A 20,007-nucleotide genomic window follows, 5' to 3' on the forward strand; every position below is an offset into this window, starting at 1 on the left:
TTGGTATATGTGAAGCTAGCGAAACGGCCGTGATTGCATCAGGAGCATGGATTGTAGTTATGTTTTACATGATGCTCATGTCAAGATTATCATGTTTGGGCGTGTCATATATCTTCGTCGTTCGTTCACGTCACTTAATACCAAATTTGATATATTTGAAGCCAGATAAGCGGCTGCCAGCGCACTATGAGCATGGTATTTAGTCATGTTTTAAATGACACGCATGTCATGATCATCACGTTTTGACGTATCATTTACCTTCATAGTCCGTTTGCGTCACGTAATACCAAATTTGGTATATGGGAAGCTAGCGAAACGACCGTGAGCGTCTTAAGCGCAGCATGTAGTAATGTTCGTACATGTCACTAATGTCATGGTTATTGTTTGCTCTAGTCATATACCTTCTCCGTCTATTCACGTCACGTAATTCCAAATTACATCTATCTATCCATCTATCTATCTATCTATCTATCTATCTATCTATCTATCTATCTATCTATCTATCTATCTATCTATCTATCTATCTATCTATCTATCTATCTATCTATCTGCCTACGACTTTTTGCTCTCCCGGCCCTTTAGATACTGGAATGTATACCAAAATCGGTATGACAATATGATTGTATGTCGAGCGTAAGTGACTAGTAATAACATAAAAATTACGATATATATGCCATGAAAGTCATTATTTACATGTCATGGTCTAGCTGCTCCTGCGGTGGTTTCATTCACATGACATATTGCAAAACTGGTATGGTATTACTTGACTGCATGGCGAACTTAAATGACAGGCCCCCACGTGGAAATTATGACATGCGTGTCATGTAAGAAGATGACTATGTATACATGCCTTGCTCACGATGTTCTCGTGGCCATTCCAGCAGCTATACATACAAAAAATTTGGAATTACGAGACGTGAATGGATGATGAAGGTATATGACTGATGCAAACATGATAATCATGACATGCTTGTCATGTAAGAACAAGACGACATGCCACGCTCATGATGCACTCACGGTCGTTTAGCCAGTTTCACATATATGTAGTCTGGTATTGCGTGACGTAAATAGATAGCGAAAGTATATGACTGGTGATAACGGGAAATCATTATATGCGTGTAATGTAGGATCATAACTACATGTCACGCTCATGATGCGCTCGCTGTCGTGTCGCTAGCTTCATAAATACCAAATTTGGTATTACGTGGCGTGAATGAATGAAGAAGGTATGCGACTGGTGCAAACATGACAATCATGACATGCCTGTCGTGTAAAAACATTACTACATGCCATGCTCATGATGCGCTCGCGGCCATTTTGCTAGCTTCACATATACCAAGTTTGATTCTACGTTATGTGTACGGACTACGAAGGTAAGTGACACGTCCAAACATCATACGCACGACATTCTTGTCATGCAAAACATGACTACATGGTACGCTCATAGTGTGTTGACGGCAATTTCGCTAGCTTCACATATACCAACTTTGGCGTTACGTCACGTGAGTTGATGAAGAAAATATATGACTTGTGCAAACACGATTGTCATGATATGCATGTCATCTAAGAACTTGACTACGTACCACGCTCATGATGCGCTCGCGGTCGTTTCACTGGCTTCACATGTACCAAGTTTGTTATTACGTGACGTGAATAGACGACAAAGTTAAATGACACGTCCAAACATTATTATTATTATTATTATTATTATTATTATTATTATTACTATTATTATTATTATTATTATTATTATTATTATTATTATCATTATTATTATTATTATTATTATTATTATTATTATTATTATTATTATTATTATTATTATATGCGTGTCACGTAAAACATGACTAAATGCTACGGTCATATCGCACTCGCACATTACATTTCTACTTGTGTTTGCTAAGTACCACGTTCGTCCTCCTCTTAAGTTTGTGCTGATTTTATTGTGAAAATTGAACCCTACTCATTCGCGCTACGCATATCATAGATTTATACTGTACGTTGAGTCGACCAATTTTGATGTGACGGGAACAGATGATGAAGGTATTTCAAACACGATAATCATGATTCATGACAAGCGTGTCATGTAGGAACAAAACTATATACCACGCTCATGATGCATTCGCGGACATTTCGCCAGCTTCACATATACCAAGTTTGGTATTATACGTGACGCGAACGGACAACGAAGGTAAATGATACGAAAAAATTGGCCCCGTATCTGCATGTTAAGCTGCAAATGTCGTCGAAAGACGATAGTCTTGCGCCTGGAGAGAGTGAACAAATCGTTTATTTGATGTTGCTGCACAAGAAAATCAGTGAATAGTATTCCGGAGGCGCTGCGTTAGAGAGCCTCGAGCGTGCAGTGGAGGCGAACGAAGGCATCAAGTCACGTCACGCGTGAGACATGAGCGCTATCTGGCAGTTGTCTTAGAAAACGGAGTGCACGTGCCCTGCGCACCCGTCTCGGGGGTGATAATGTGAAGAACGCAAGGCGATGGCAGCTGCCACCACCATGTCGTCTTAGGGAAGCGTTAGAAACACTTGCCTTTTCGTGCAAGCGTTGCCTAGTAGGGGCAACGCGATGAACGCTACGGGCCTTATAATTACCTTATGTATGTTTTTCTAAAAAGAGGCACACCTAGAAAATATAGACGTGTTGTTATGGTGCCTCAAATAGGCACAGTACTAGCTTTTTAAATGTCAATCACTCAAGTATGAGCACTCAATCTGGAGCAATATTGGTGGTGCTGCGGATAGGGTCGGCCGTTTGGAGTATCGCTTCGTGCAGTTTAGGGTATCGTTAAGGGCGGACAAACAGACAGACCAAGATCTTTACGTCGAAGGGCCCAAGACAGAAAGAAAACACGATAATGTGTGTAGGGGTTCCAGGCTAAGGCTAGCCCGAGAACCTCTCAGAAAAGAGGTGGAGCCCGACAGAAACCATGTTTACTGATCGTAACCCAGAACACAACTGCTCGCTGCCAGCGGCTACCGCGTGCCACGAGCCCACTTGCGGTCGTCATTGTCTTCTTCTTCCTGCGGTCGGCGTGCTCACAGCCGCCACTCTCATACGTGACATGCGTGTCATGTAAAACATGGCTTCAGGCTACGCTCATATAGGGTGCTGATGGTCGTTTCACTAGCTTAACATATACCAAATTTGGAACTACGTGATGTGTACGGACGACGAACACGGATGCCAGGCCGAAACAAAATATTCATGACGTGGAAGTCACGCACGGTACTTATGCCACGCTCATGGTGCGCCTAAAGCAGGTTTGTTCGCTAGCTTGATGTACACCTTTGTAGGCATCAAGTGACGTTACTGTATTTGAACATGCGAATGACGCCATGCAACGTTAGTGGTGCAGTCGTTAGGCGACTATAAACAACATACTTGCATCTTATCTGGATACGTGAATGCGCACAAAATTTCTACTTTTTTTTTATTGTGTACCAAGACCATCTGCCTCGTAACTTTGTTCAGATTTAAAGAGACATATCAAACTTCCTCATTCGTGCTTCGCATATTATTGATTTCCACTGTACCTGGCATCCACCAATTTTTCTTTATTGCGAAGCATTTCTTTGCGAACTGCAAACACCATGAGTGTTGATATCTATCTATCTATCTATCTATCTATCTATCTATCTATCTATCTATCTATCTATCTATCTATCTATCTATCTATCTATCTATCTATCTATCTATCTATCTATCTATCTATCTATCTATCTATCTATCTATCTATCTATCTATCTATCTATCCATCTATCTATCTATCTATCTATCTATCTATCTATCTATCTATCTATCTATCTATCTATCTATCTATCTATCTATCTATCTATCCGCCTAAGCCTGAGTGCTCTCACGACCACGTACTTCACTTTGGGTAGACCAAAAGTAGTATGGGAAGTGAGAGGGTTTGATGATAGTCACTGTCTGGTCATGACATGAATAATGTAAAAATTCTGCATAAGGGAGCATAAATTTGGTTGAAAAAAAAACGCACTTCATAAAACACACTAACTTTCAGTTTAGTTTACTCGAAAAAGCTACATACCAAGAAAGCCTACGCGCGCTAGCGCATTAACAACAAACACTGCAGAAAAACCAGCCCAACGACCATTGGTAACATCTAGTTGCGTACAGCGTCAAACACTTTCTTACAGGCACGTCTGATGCATGGCCGCATACCACGGGTGGTGGTATGCGGGTATGCGACACACGTGTTTGAAATTTTATATCATCCCAGGATCGGCGAGAACAGGCATGATAATTCAAATGCGAAGGCGTTAAGAAAAACCGACATCGGCAGCTTTGGCCCGACGAACATATGTTATGGTTCCAGCAGGAATTTAATCGAAGCATTCTTCGTGGTAATTAATTTTTTTTACCACGGGGCCATACCAGGTCCTGGAACTGTTTTGGAAAAGACCCTATATGCAGGTGTGTTGAAACGTCAGTTGGGGTTGCACTGCTGCCAATCAAAATTTATAAACATTTCATATCTACTCGAATGATACAGAAATGACGTCAATAATAGCGTCAATTGTACTTAAATGCCATCCACTGGACTACTACCCATGGCTAGCATCCTCACAAGCACAAACGCTACATTTCAGCTTACAGCTTCTGGTGTTGATAATGCTACCCATGTTGCTCTCAGCATCGTTATGCGATTGTCAACGAGTGGTTATATGAAACATATGTGACTGTTCAGCATATATTTGTGTGCGTGCAACATTTGTTGAGTTTTTTTTTTTCAGTGTCATTTTATAATGTTTCGCTAAATAAATTTCACCGCAGTCACCTTCAATCTGCATACTTTGCTTGGTATTTATTCTCATGGTAAGTGGAATATATGCCGAATATTTTAAGGTGGTGGTGTTAACATATTTATTGGATGCATTTTTGCCCACCACGATACTTTTTTGTGGGGAGGGGGTTCTCGACACCTGTGTTTTTATTCAGAGCGACAGTGCGGAAATAGTTCTAATTTATGTCAGTACTCCTTTAGGGGCTGTGGTCATTTAGTTTTGTTTTTAAGAGCAACCTTAGTTGCAATTTTTGTTTTTAGGTGGACATAGAGGATGATGTTCTTGATGACAAAGGCAATTAAGGTTGGTTGGGCGAGTTTGTAACGTGTTGTTATATGGCAGGCTGCCAATTGTAGGCAGAAATTCAGGAAAAAAGGTTGTGCCTCATGTGTCGCCCCCTGACTGTCACCGGTGTAACTATGTAGTTTCATTCTCTGTTACGCGCACGGCCCAAATTTAGAAGAAAAAAAAGTGCACTCTCACCTCAACGTCAGCGAAGATTATGGGCTCGAAGTTTTACGGTGGTTTACTGTAGTAGAAAGGTAGTTTTTTACGTGTTAATAAAATTATTGTAGCTTGACATCCCCAAACCCACAATATGATTATAAAAGACGCTGAAGTTTAGGGGTCTCAAAATTTGGACCATTTAGGGCTAATTAACATGCACCTAAATCTAAGGTCACCAGTCTTAAGCATATTAACTCGATATCAATGTGGCGGCCACGCTCTGGCATCGATTCCGCGGTTTTCGGGTCAGCAGGCCAGCACCATACCCACCATACCACCACGGTTGTTATTATCAATTTAACAGGGTGTTTTTAAGATGCGGCAAAATGGACCACAATTAACTTCGCACGCATCCATTACACGTCATCTTGGAACAATTTCTCTGCAGTTTCGCGGTGAAAAGAGGCAACATCTTCATGAAAGCGTAATAGTGAGGTAGAAAAAAAGTGTGGTCGTTGTAAAGAGCTTTTTGCAAATGTATTAATGTGTTCTACGGCCGACTAGGTGCACTTTCGTAGATGCTTTAGAAGGCAGCAGTATCCAAGCCATCGCCGCTCAAGGTATTTTACAGGCTTATAGGACAATTCGAACTGGCTTAATCTTGTGTGGTTTCCTGTGAGTGTGATTGGTTTTATGGGCGGTTATCACTTTCTTTATGAAAAAAAGGAGGGTAGGGAGGTGCTGCAGTTCTAGAGGTGTCATACACTCTTTATGCCACTGCTTCCAAGAATAATGGTACCTGAAAGGACGAAACAAAAATAAAAAGCAGCATTGATGGCGGCTCATAAACGCGTACTAAGTACTTTTAAAAGTTTCATTCGTAGCTCTGAGCCAGCGTTTATGTCAAAGTGTCGGAAGGTACGAGACTCCAGCGTATACACAACAACAAACTACAAAACTCTAAAGTTGCTTTCGTGAATGGCAGTCATGTTGCCACCAATGTTTTATTGAAACGACCTGATGTTTTTCTAGGATAGAGCCGACAGTTGACTCATCGCTTTTTTGTTTATTTTATTGTGGGAAAGTAAAACCAGAGTGCGAACAATGGAAATAACCTCCTTCTGTGAATCCCATTTTAAGGACGTGCTCGGCATCCAAGAAAAAAAATGCAGAGCTGTTTTCATGAACGTGACAAAACTAACACCTCTCCATTCACATTTACTACTGAACTAGCCGTTCCGAATGATGTGTTTTGATATTTAGATACAACGAGTTTTTAAAGAAGCAGTAAAAGGAGATTTTCTTGCTTTTTTTTTTTCACTGAGCCTTAGCTTGTGGCTGGTGCAGCGTAATACTGCTTCTTTCTTAGCACGAACTACGCAAAAACGTGTTAACTAACTCGCAGAACTAGTCTGTTTTTTAGTATTTTTATAATTTTTATGCATTTGAATCAGCGTAATAATACTCCAAACGTTTTTCCAAAGGCAGCTCTATGGCAGCTGTAGACGAGGCAAGAAACATGCTTTATTGATACGTTAATTGGCATTCGCCCAAGAAATTAGCTTCAAGATGCAGGTGATCTCTGATTAATACCTGCACTACATAGTACATAAAACGCCAATGATTATGGAAGCCCATTCGTACTGACCGAAGTCGACAGTTCTCGCTGTGCGCCCCCTCTTTTTTTTCGTACTCTAAAATTAACGGTAAGAGTTAAAGAAAAGAACACGATCAAAGCTTTTGAAGTGGAGTGGTGACAATCAGTCTACCTCGTCTGTTCATTACAGTCATGTACTACTGCATATATCCTAGAATCACGGCTACCTATTTCTTTTTTTTTTCTCGCAATCATCTGTATTTATAAAGCGCTGTTATTCATGCCTGCAACGACTCCCGTCATATTAACGTCGTCCCCGTTTTTTTTTGGCAATTTTCAAACTGTATCTCACTTACATTCAAAGCTGACCATTTGAAATTTTCATCCACATTTGGAACCACCCTCATCGAAAGCAGTCCACTCTGAAAGGTGTGCGCCTTCCAAGGATGCTGGTGGAGGATTTTTCAAGCATTTCTTTCTAATATGTTAAGCAATGCATGCATTTTGTCAGCACGCACATGCCTATTCCGGTTATAGATGTTTATTCTGCTATATTTCTTATCCCTGGCAGCTAGCTTGGGCTTCAAGTACCAAGGCTTTGCGTCTTGTGCTGTTGTACATACATAATTTCTTTCACATCTCTTGTTTGATGACATATTTTGTGCCACGCCACCTTGCCCGAATTGACGAACCATCAGCGACAAATTTATTGATGGGAAGTTGCAAATGAACTAGAACTAGCCAAGTAGTGCTGTGTTATCAGCTATTTCAATGTCTTGTTTTTCAGCCCTTGTACTTGGTAGCAAACCCGTTCTCCTACCAGGTTAACTTATCTGTCTTTTGCTTTTATGTAATTTTTCTCTCCCTCCTGTTATTCTGAGCACTTAGCTATTGTTTTGACGAGTGACAGCGCACATGATGAGGTTTATGACTTTTTCAAGCTGGTTAATGTGACCATGTTTTGAAAACGAGGACCGCGTTTGAAAAAAATTCACTCAGAACCAGTTTTCATTGACTGGGTTGTCATTTTGACGTCAATGAGACATAGAGTTGACTGATAAATCAACTAGTCGAACTATTTTTTTGTTCCAAGCACTCATGCTATCTCAGTCGTTCTTACCCATCTTACCCTCTCAGGTAGGAACCTACCGGTTCACTTCGGTGGAAGACATACCAGGAAAACAAATTCAAGAAGAAAATGGCACAAAAGACTCAATCACAGAAAAAAATATATTTAATTAGATAACAGTCTTGAATAAAAAGGGTGTGTTACAGTATGCAGCCAAATATTTACAAGGTATATACACAAGCCGAAGTGACGACGGAAAGTACAAGAAAGAATGTTTTCAATGAAACATTTTGGGAGAACTGTGTGAAACTCAACTGTGCGATTGCGGAATAGTTGTCACAGAAACATATGCTTGCAAGTAAGTAAATCTATGCGCTATGAAATGCCTCTTGTCTTCATTTCGTTTTCTCCTCCCGGCGCCAAAGGTGGACGAACACCACGCAACGACGGACAATATAGTCTGTCCCCATTTTCAAAATAAAATTAAATTTACGAAAACAAAACAAAAGGAAACACGGCATGCGTTACTGTAAGAATAAGAGCTGTTCAAAAAACTATGAAAAGAGGAATTGTCAAATTTATTCTAGCTCTGTGAGTAAACTATCACAACGAAGAAACAAAAACAAGTGACTTCAACTGCGTGAGTGCTCTTCGCTTCAGATGACACTAACTCTATCCAAAATATTTAATACTACTAAGACTATAAGCTGAAGTATGTATAAGCGGAAATATACTAAGGCTATAAGCTTAACTAAGTAGGCATTTCTGGTGAAGCTGCCGATTCTACAGTGCGAGAAGTAACAAGTGTAAGCATGGCTTCGCATTCGCTTCAGCATCGACAAAGCTTTCTAGATTATAAATCAAATCTTTTCGCGCTGTTCACGCGGCGGGTTGAGATCTAGTAACATGTCGAGAAAAAACAAGAAAAAAAAAACAAGGACGGAAACGAATGCGAAGCAAACGTAATAAAAAGTCTGCTAGTTCGGCGCGTGAAACTATTGGCAAGGTATTATCGAATGCTTACAAATCACAGATGGACTTCCCGTTTGTTTCGACGTCACTCAATGTCTGCTGTTTTATACATTCACCTAAGCTTGATCGCAAGGATGATGAAAAACCTGTTATGTCTGAGCTCTCTCCTCGGCACATATGTACATGGGTGCATAGATAGCTCGCACTGACGTCACTGAAACCACCATGTTGGTTAGCCAAATGGCCAACGCAAGGGTTGTGACGTCACACGAAAATGTTATCGTACACATAGAGTTTCTAAAATGAACTAGAGGGGACGGTGGCGCTGCGATCGTTCAGCGACCAGGGGAATGAAGGGCAGTACACAAATTTGCCTCGTCTTCGTACTTGCGTGCGCCGATTCGCACTAGTGGCTTCATTTATTGCTGTATTTCGATTTTGTTCGAAGGAAAGAACGAACCCTTTTGATTTTCGTAGCCCGCTTTGAAATGGTAAGCCTAAAAAATTTGGGTAGTGAAGCGCAACTGCTGAACATTTGTTCATTTTTGTTTCGTTAGAAACAGCTTCAAGCCACATGAACACACATAAAGCCGGAAGTACGAAGATTAGAAAAATCCGTGTACTACCCATTATTCCCATGCTCGCTGAAGCGCGGTGCGTTGTAGCTACCATAGACACTAGCGCCATAGCTTCCTCTATTGTAAATTTAGGAAACTCTATGATCGTATATCACTTTCAAATTCTGTAGTTATTGACACATATAGAGGTCAATAACATTTTAGCCACATCGTTATGGAATCGAAGCAAGTAAAGAGTGATGTTATTATGCTGCCTCAACGTCACAATGGCCACCATGTTTCTAAACTAGTACTAGTACGTTATGGAGCTGTGACCGTGACGTCACGTGCAAGCTATCTATCGCGGAATGACTTATTATATCACGCTCCCTTTCACACTTTCTACATTCTGGAATGCTCATCGCGTTTATATATATATATATATATATATATATATATATATATATATATATATATATATATATATATATATATATATATATATATATATATATATATATATATATATATATATATGGGTCCTCGCGAGTACACCATCCTTCCGCGCCTTAATAGTTGTGATAGATGCGATATGACCAGAAGTCACGTGAAATTGACCAGAAAGTTGGCACGACGAAGCTCCGGTATGTGGCGACTATTGAGCCATACGCAGGTGCCATAAAGCGGTATACCGATGTCCAGCTTCACGAATGCCAGCACCTTCTCAATGCTGTAGACGGTGGTGAAGGAGATTACGAGGGCACATGATCATGATTTGTCTGTCGCGGTGTACTGATGAATGGTGGGAAATAAAGCAGATGCGCCAAATGAACTATGATATACATAACCGAACCTAAGAGGTAGTGGTGCTTTATATACACACAAATGAACAATTACAGTGGTCTTTTGATGATATATCTAGCATATTTACTTTTACAGCATTATCATAATTCAAATCAAAGCACAACTCTTATCCCTGACTCACCAGCTGAGTGCAACAAAGTGGTTGACCACTCGAACGTTCTCTTTTACGTCTTTTGGGCTCTGCTAAGATTCTAGTTTCTCGAATGTCAGTGTCTCCTGCTTGCCAAGCAAGGAATCACAGCGAACTTTTTCTACACATCAATCAAGCAGTACCGCTACCAAACACAAACAAGATTGCTGTGTATTTTGTTTTTTGTTATCGGTTCACTCACAGAAGCGTCTGTACTTAAGCATGACGGACAAGCATTATACATCGGCTTTCAGTCTTATTATGAGCGGGTCTTCAGAAAACACGTTATTTCCCCTGAGTATCCGCAATTATTTTAAACCAGGTTCTCCCGTGACAGAAGCACAACAGCTTAACTAATGCAAAATTATTCTCAACTTTTAGCATTAATTTAAAATTGAGAAAAGTAAAGGCCTCGAATGAATTGTCTCCAACGGGGTACAAAAATGGTAATGAATTCAGAAATAGCAAAGCCGCCAGAGTCACAAACGGCAAGCATTAAAATGTGGCTGCCAACGCACCAGATTTTTTTTTTTTTCGACGTATACGACAATAGGCATAAGCGCCTTTGGTCGCTTGCACCGAACTAAACAGAGACGATAAGTAAGGCTTAGCACTGGCGTTTCACTGTTGCAGGCAGCCAGTGTAGGGCAAAAGTACCCAAAACACGAGGACGTACATAGGCTAGTCGTTGTGAAAGCTGGCTCAATCAGTCTCGCTGGGAAAGGTGACAGCGTTCACACCAGCGTGGCCGGACGACGCCGCTGCCTGCTTTACGAGGCAGCTGGAGCATTTCAAAGAGCTGACTTTTTTCTTACGCGCTCAAAAAACAAGAGAAAAAGAAATATTTAGAGGCGGCACTTGGTCTCGGTGATAATGTAACGCTGTGCAGAGCTGACGGTGACGCAGACCTGTTCCCGGCCGTGTTCGCCGTGCGAAACTTCGCTCGTGGCATCCTTCTGCGAGTTCCCTGCCTGGATCCTGCGAGTCGCGGGTGCCAGCAGCAGTTTTTCCAGTGACGCAACAGGGGCTTCGCACACCAGGTACAGCAGATAAGCCATCAGGAATGACATCGTCAGGCATCCAAAGAAGTCTTTTACCTGCGTGTTGGGCCAGGAAGGTGAAGCACACATTCAATGACGTGTTCCATATGGTAACTGATCTTTCGACACCCTTGTCCACACCACAACCGTAATCTGAAACCCTCGTGAAGATTATAATGAAATAACGTAATGGCTTAGTTCATACGCATTGATAAGATGCTGTAACGCATGCAGATTACAGAAATGCCGGATAGGTCTTGGTTCAGAGTTACGGATTTATAAGCATCAGAATTTCAGCCGCGAAATCAAAATTTTGATATCTACAAGCGTTAAAGTTTAATTAGATCGTTTCGCTGGTGCAGATAAGAATGACAGTGTTTTCTTTCGAGAAATTTTTCAATAGTTAAGAAATGAGCCTCACAAGAGAACGTTTCAGATTCAATATATCTGAGAACCTCTTGACTCCTCGTAAGGCGCTGGACACCTTTTCGCTTGGAATACGTGGGAATGCTTTTACAAGAGAGCGTTTTCAAAATAAATATATCTTAGGACCGCTCTGGACGCCTCGAAGAGGTACTGGGTACCATTCATGCAGTAAATAAAGAAACACTGTGGAAAGAACAGCATCATTGCGCATTGTTGACACACATCTCTTTCTTTTTTTTTTTTAGAAAGAGAGAAGCAAAACCTCAGACAGTTCAATTTATGTACTCCGTTTTTTAAAGCATCTACCGCTTAAAGCCCCGCAATTTCACAATGAATTGTTGCCCACCGAGGTGTTACACCAAATCAAGTCAAGTCACCGTGTTTGTTTAAATGTCCTTTGGTTCATTAATCAGGAATGTTATATTATACGTATTTTATGAATAATAGCCACCTTAAATGGCCCCTGCATTATTTTTTCAGCTTGGTCAAAAAAAGCTGCCTATCGGTAGTAGAGGCTCCCAGGAACGCGCGAGACAAATAGTACAGCACAACACGCGGCCTGGAATTCAGAATAAATTCTGAAAGTCAACTAAAAATTGTTTTCTCTCGACAAATAACGGAAGAAGCTAGAAAATCACGCACCACAGCCGTTCTATCAGCCATTGGCTGATTTGAACATGGCGCGCGCGGTTGTTACATGAATCACCGCAGGAGGCCGCGACTGAAAAAACCACGTATTCGAAGAAAAACGAAAGCAGAGAGTACTCAAGGTGAGCAGGCGCGCGTGACGTATTTAATTTGCCCGTACCATCTCTCCCTGCTTATTTTCCAGTGCTTTCGTCGGGACGAGAGAAGATGGATGCAATTACAGCGTGCGAAAAATAATTGTATTGAACAGAGTCTGTACTGAACGGACTGGACGAATCCCTACTGGAGGGATTCAAAAAATTTCTGTAGTGGTGAAATTGTGAGGCAATTTAGCTCTTTTAGTGAATTCATTCCATGGCTACTTGAAAAAATGTCGGAAGGTCCCTTTAACCTATAACATCGTACACAACGAACCTTTCTGTGTAATGTCATATTGGCGTCAAATTAAACACGAATAGCGAAGAGCGTAAACAAATATTAGCAGTGGTTCATTGCGCACCACCCAGTCACCATTGGCAGTCTACCCACATATGGTTTGCAGCACTGCGTGATCCCCCTGCAGAGCGATATTTTCACTTGTGTTGCAGCTGTGACTGGTGGCCGGCGAGGGTGTCGCGAGAAATTTTGTTCGTCTAATTTTTTAGTTTTTTATTTTCATTTTATTGCGACAGCAATTACTATATGGACACTTGGCTGCTTTTTGCCACCCCGTATCTCTCCCTCCCTCCTCCATCTCTCTTTCTCTCTCTCTCTCTCTTATATATATATATATATATATATATATATATATATATATATATATATATATATATATATATATATATATATATATATATATATATATATTATATATATATATATATATATATATATATATATATATATATATATATATATATATATATATATATGTATATTGTGTGTGTGTGTGTTCACCAAGTTCTCATGTTCCTATTTTTCAGCTCACCAGTCGCTCTTCTCGTCTACACGCTGAGTATTTGAAGATCCTTTATACATTACTAAACTACCCATGATTAATGATTACCTCTATTCAGCATTCACATCGCACCCGCAAGACCAAAAGCTACCCGAAATTAGCAAGAGGTAAACGTTAAACATGTCTATTTGTTTTTCATTGTACGGTTGCATTTTATTTTGTTTTTTTGCTCATTTGATAGAATTGTAGAATGCTTGGCCTGGTTATGTACGATGATGATCATTTGATGACTTCTTAATATTTGATATTCAGACTTAGTCATGATGTTTTACGCATATATATATATATATATATATATATATATATATATATATATATATATATATATATATATATATATATATATATATATATATATATATATATATATATATATATACAGGGTGTTCCACATAACTTGTGCCAATAATTTCAAAATGAAAGACACTTCAGTGGCGAATGGCGAATTGAGTCAAGCGCCTACTACTCGCACTAGCCTGTAGGTACTCAGGCTCTTTTTATTTCTCCCATACTAATTATTAAATATTTTCACTTACCTATTTTGAATTATTGGCTGAAAACCTAAAATATGAGCACTGAGATGTAGAGCACTTTCAGAAACTACCAACAAAATTGTTTTTTGTACGATACGTTTAGGGCTGTTATTTTTTCCGCGTTGTAAAGAAAGGCTATAGCAACACTATAGCAGTGCGCTCGCGGTCCGTCAGACGGCTTCTTTTCACGTTTCGCGTGCTTTCTTTGCACGCACCAAGCTAACTGGTCACGAAGCATTGTTGCCTCGTAACCTGCACTTTGCTCGGCCCTACGGGGCAAAAAGTAAGTAACGTCTGCTTGTGCTTATCTTTTAATGGGGGAAGTTTGTACTAGAGCATTGCACGGGCCCTTGCCAGCCTGAAAACCTGCGCCCGGGCCAAGAACGGCTCGTGGGCCGGGCCGGGTAAGGCATTGTTGAATCGGTCCCGGACCGGGCTCGGGTTGGGTGGGGGCCTGATTCGTGCCCGTATCAAGCATAGATCTCATTATACAAGGTGTTTCAAGAAATGTGTCCAATATTATTTCTTTAGAATACAAAAAGGAGGCATCTGCATGCTACCTGCGGCGTTCGCTTAACTTTGGCAGAAGGCATCTTCAGGTGTGTACAAACAATAAATACGTCAGTAATAAAGAATTAAAACTATTACCCTTTAATACAATTTAAAACAATTAACATATAATTGAGGGTGCTTTCGAAGTGAATGGTGGATTCGCTGTTTAGTGCGTCGAATTCTGTTTCGCCTGCTAGTTAGCGAGATTTCATTGTTTCGCAGTGATTACCAGTGGCCGCCTTTCCAAATTTCAAAGTTGCTATAGACTATTCATAGGAAAAACTTTATTCTATTCAGCTGGCTATTTCCACTGGTGTAAAATATGTTTAAACTTCTGTAATTACTGTCATACTTACTGCGGTGATATCAATAAATCTTCAAAGACGAATAAACTTCACGAAGTAATCACTGCAGAAATTATGCAGTTGTTTTCCTAAGCGTCACCTCCACCAGGAGTAGTCTCCTGGAGTAGGTAGAACCAGGAGTAGGTCTTCTGATTGAATCGGAGCAATTGTGAAAAGTAATATCAATAACTGCGAAGTCTGCTGAGAGTCGAATAACAGACCGCTCATCACCAATAACGCAAAATAGGGTGAACTATCTCCTCTCCAAGCACTATCATCCATCGAGAAGTGAGGCGGACAGTACGCGAGCAGTCATATCTGCGTTCTGCGTCCTGTCTATGAGGAGGAGGATTTCTCTTACTGATCACAACGGATTTTGAAGCTCAATACCAGTGGTGTTGCAGGAACGGCATTCCTGAAGCAAGATAGTACAGTGACAAAGATGGTTCAAACAAGCCACCAATTTCCAAAATGGTCACAATAAAATTGCGCTACCATGCAAGGCCATCAGTGAAGGATCATGACACTGCTGTCATTTCCTTGAAGAAATTAACAGCTGAACCTTCTGTAAGAAGTATTAGGCCACACAAGAAAAAAAACGAACATGCAGAGAAGGTCGCCTCTCATAAAACGTAAGAAGTAATCTGCGTGCGACAAGAACCCCATCTGTGTTTGACGCCTCTTCGAATGGAGCAGAAGAGTACCGCTTAATATCTAACTTGACGAGGAAGTTGAAGACAAAAACACTCTTGGTGTCAGCTGCTCCCCCCTCGACAACGCGACAACTTTAGAAGACGGCAACTGGCCTAAATGTCTGCCGCAATTTCAGTATTATGCACACCTCAATTCGAGTGACATGCATTGGCGCCGTCGGTATGGTGGCCTTCACGGCACTCTCAATGAGCTACGTGAACGGTTTTGGTCGCTAAGACGACACCCACGTGTTAAACAAGTGTGCAGTAATAGTGATGCATGCACGCGACTTTGAGTCAATGCTCGCTCAACAGCTACAGCACCTTTCCAAAAGCCAGTGTGTCCCGATCCAAGCTGCTTCAAGTAAACAGTATCGACAATGCTGTGCCTGTGACTGCCGGGTGAGATGTATCGTGAACACGTATATTGTCATCATTAAAGGTGTGGCAGTTGGAGCAGTGCACATATTTGAAGTGGCATTGAGGCTAAGGCATTTTTGAAGGCTTTCCATCCTCCCATGGCGAAGAGTTTCACATTCCGATACGGAGGTATCGCTCAAGACAGATATATATTCGTAAATTGAAGCCGAGATTTTTGAGAGACAATATTTTAGGACTTTTATACACTCGTGGAAATAACGTGAAAATTGTAGCTGAGCGTTACTTGTTGAGGTGAAGATTTGTGTAAGGATGATAAAAACTGTGAAAGGCTAACTACGGAGAAAATTAGGTAAATGATAGGGAGAATGTCGGGGTGGAGGATGTAGGAAACTGCGTGCTACACATTCTGAAGAGCAGAAAGGTAGTGAGGTAAAGGCTTGTTTGTTCTTGTACTGTTCGAATGTACGCCATGTTGTAGACGGCACTGCGCTGAGCACCAATAAAGGCTCCGGAGAGGTCTTCCCACAAAAACATAACACTTTCAAAGATCGAAGGCTGCCACAAAACAGACGACGAGGTAGGTATCTTCAGGGAATAATGAGGATAGTTTCTTGCTTGCTAATGGAGGTGGGTGGCTTTCACAGATTATGGAAGTGTACTGATGGCAACATTGGGAAGAAGGGTGGGTCAAATAACTTTCTTCTTTTGAGTGCGAAAACATAGTGTAGGTTGTAGAAGCCGGTGAGTCCTCAAGAACGATTTTATTTATGTAACGCGGCCAAGTCTGGTATATTCCTTTAATAAGTAGTTAGAGCGTTTTTTATTGCGTATCGTAATAAATGACGTTTGCAGAAAACCTGTTACCTCAACTCAACAGCCCAGGCTCACATGCAATTTATGTAGACTAAAATTCTAAATGGATGTAAGGAGGAACATTGTAGTCCTATGAAACGCAACTTCGAACTATAAATGTCTGCCATTTTTTCTACTTCAAGGGGGCATTATACTTCGTAGTCATTCTTCGAAAGACGAAAATAAGATTGTGTTGTTAGCACTACGTACACGAGGCAGCCAAATATGACAATCATACATTGTATTTCCTTGCAATTATTTCGCAAAAGTGTTACGGGCACAATTACCCGAAAGTACACAGTTTACTAGTCAGGGTTGTGAAACAGAAAGAAGTTACAAAACACTCACTAGAAAATATTGTTACGTGTGAGGAAGAAATCTTCACAACAACCGAAGAGTGTGCAGTGTCTCTCGATAATGTTGAATTCTGGCTGAAACGGGCCGGGCCGGGCCCAGACCATTCGGGCCCGGGCCGGGTACGGGCCGCATTTAAAAACACCGGGCCGGGCTCTAGAGGGCCGTCGCATGAAGTTGTCGGGCCAGGCCGAGTTGGGCCGAAATAACCGACCCGTGCAGTGGTCTACTTTGTACTTCATCTGCTTTCGCCAGAACGATTGAGTTTAGGTTATAGAGCGCGTAAAGGTCATTTCACTTGCTGCTGAGACCCCGTTAGAAAAAAGCACGCTGTTCAAACACAGTGAAATAACAACTGCGACACTGTTCAGTTCACGCTCATCTTCTGTATACCTGTGCGTATGATTCGTGGGTCCTTTGTGTCGAGCTGTGATTGTTGTTAGTACGCACTCGTCCTATGCGTCTTCCTTTCGTCCGTCCTTCATGCTTGAGCAACACGCAGAAAGTTTCGATCTGGTTGCCGTTTGTCGCGTGACATCCCAATATTTTGATTTCGCAGTCATCGTGGTGAAACTCTGACATTCGACACTTTAAGAAGGGCGTACGTAACGAGCCCACGTACGCAGCACTGCCACAGGAGAGAACTGCGCATGTGCAGTACGTAACATATCTGTTCCAGATATGTGCGCGTACGCCCGAAACAAGACGCTGCGTTCGTAACGCAACGCTTACTATGTTACGTTCTCGCGAGACTTCTAAGAAATCAGAACGAGAGTATATGACGGCAGCAGTGCTGTTCGACGCAGACAGCAACGGTGGACCTGATGCAAGGCATGTGTACCTCACAATGAAAGGCGATGTCTTCATGCCAGACAAGGCAAATTCAAACAGTGGGTCCAGGAATCCTGATGGTTCAGAAAAAATTGCCTGGCGTCTCACGAAAATCCTCAAGCATCGCCTTCGATAGGGTGTGTGCGGGAACGTCTTTCACTGCCAAGCCTCTTGGCGAATGAACCCGTAAATAAAACGGCACCTTGATACGTACTTTTATTCATGGTGTAACATAGCACGCCTTCGACGTTGTGTGAGCTTTCACTCCTTAAATGTGCCTGTAGTTATCGTAAGGCCATGAATATCTGGAACGCGAGCACTTGCTTCAGAGTACGCTAAGCCTCATTTGTTGCAGCGCTGGATAGAACGCTTGGGTCGATCCAGTGTGGCCGTGTCCGATCAGACGCATTGAGCAGCCAAGTTCAAGAGAGATAGATATGTGGGGCTTAACGTCCCAAAACCACCATACGATTATGAGAGACGCCGTAGTAGAGGGCTTCGGAAATTTTGACCACTTGGGGTTCTTTAACGTGCACCCAAATCAGTTCAAGGGGGACAGAGAGAATCAAATGAGAAAAATGCAGGGAGGTTAACCAGAAATTGGAGCATCCGGTTTGTGACCCTGCACTAAGGGAAGAGCAAAGCAACAAAGGTGAACGTGCACATTCAGTGAACGCCACGGCCTGACTTGTATGCACTGGTGGCCCTTACCCTGGCTGTTGGGATACTTTTCGTGCAGATCACAGAGGCCACGTTATCAATGGGACATAGCATACTTGTAGCGTGAATGGCGCTGATAAGCATTCCAAACCCTTGCATCTCGAATACGACTTATCTAGTGGAGTGAAACGCATCAAGGTACGTTAAACTAGAGGAGTCATCACGCTTCACTTGCAGCGTACGCAACGTAATTTTCACAGCGTACGCATCGTCACCGTATGCCCAACAAAAGTGTCTATTTTCAACACAAAAGTGTTTTATGCCGGGGTCCACCAAGACTTCCGTGACGTACTTGCACCATGGAAATGATGTCTAAAATAACAAGCTCAGAAAAATAGAAAGACCGTCGTGGCTAGTTCATTCCAGTCGACAGGATCTCGACTGAAATGCGTCCACGGAATTTGAACCTACGACCTCTCGGTCGGTGACCACAGCTGCCTGGCACGCTATCCACTGCGCCACTGTCGCACACTTCGCAGCCTTTAAAAATGCGCCTTTCATATCTACGACTTCCCTCTCACAGTACTCTTGACAAAGTGTAATAATGCATCACTACCGTGAAAATTAGCATTATTTCCTTCAACGCGTCGTTATTACGCGTCCGTTATATCTGATGCGTTTCGAATAGAAAGAGGAGAATTTTGTCAATTCCTTAACACGCTTCCAGGTGGCGAGCTTACCTAAAGCGTCACCGTGGCTCATAGCATCCATTCATGACAAAAATAGTTCTGCGAAGCATAGAGCAATGCACCTGGTTCGCCAGGATGTGACTCCACGTTCCCAGTGTATGCTCGCCACGCGAAAACTCGTGGCAGGCAACCAGGCAAGGCACAACACGAGTTGCGTTTCCCACTGATCGAAGAGTGGCGTTCAATAACTATAACATACCTTGACTTGGTGGCCTTAGCCCAAGCGGGGCGTACAATCAGTCACGCTCTTCCTTATGGCTGTTACACAACGTTCTTTGGTTGCGCTCTAACCGTTAACTACTACAGCTACCACAGGCATGCATTATCACTAGAAAATGCTTATTTATTAATCAATCACTATTTGTGGACGTTTGTCGTTGGGGTGGAGATGTATTGATAATCATCAACGTGGATACGAAAAGCAATGTTTTAGCTGTCAAACACCATATGGACATTATAAAAGCTGCATAATAAAATGTTTTCAT

General features: G+C 41.8%; 1 protein-coding gene across 1 annotated transcript in view; it reads right to left on the reverse strand.

Annotated features, from left to right (window-relative positions):
• Positions 1-10,012: 10,012 nt before the first annotated feature.
• LOC119161392 (nose resistant to fluoxetine protein 6) overlaps positions 10,013-20,007 on the reverse strand; it is a 121,475-nt gene continuing 111,480 nt past the window's right edge. Inside the window, exon 13 of the mRNA XM_075876626.1 lies at positions 10,013-11,560. Coding sequence (XP_075732741.1) covers positions 11,309-11,560 — 252 coding nt within the window. The 3' untranslated portion in view covers positions 10,013-11,308. The remainder of the gene's footprint in view (positions 11,561-20,007) is intronic.

Source organism: Rhipicephalus microplus, chromosome X, assembly GCF_043290135.1.
Source record: "Rhipicephalus microplus isolate Deutch F79 chromosome X, USDA_Rmic, whole genome shotgun sequence".
NCBI classification, from domain to species: Eukaryota; Metazoa; Arthropoda; class Arachnida; order Ixodida; family Ixodidae; genus Rhipicephalus; species Rhipicephalus microplus.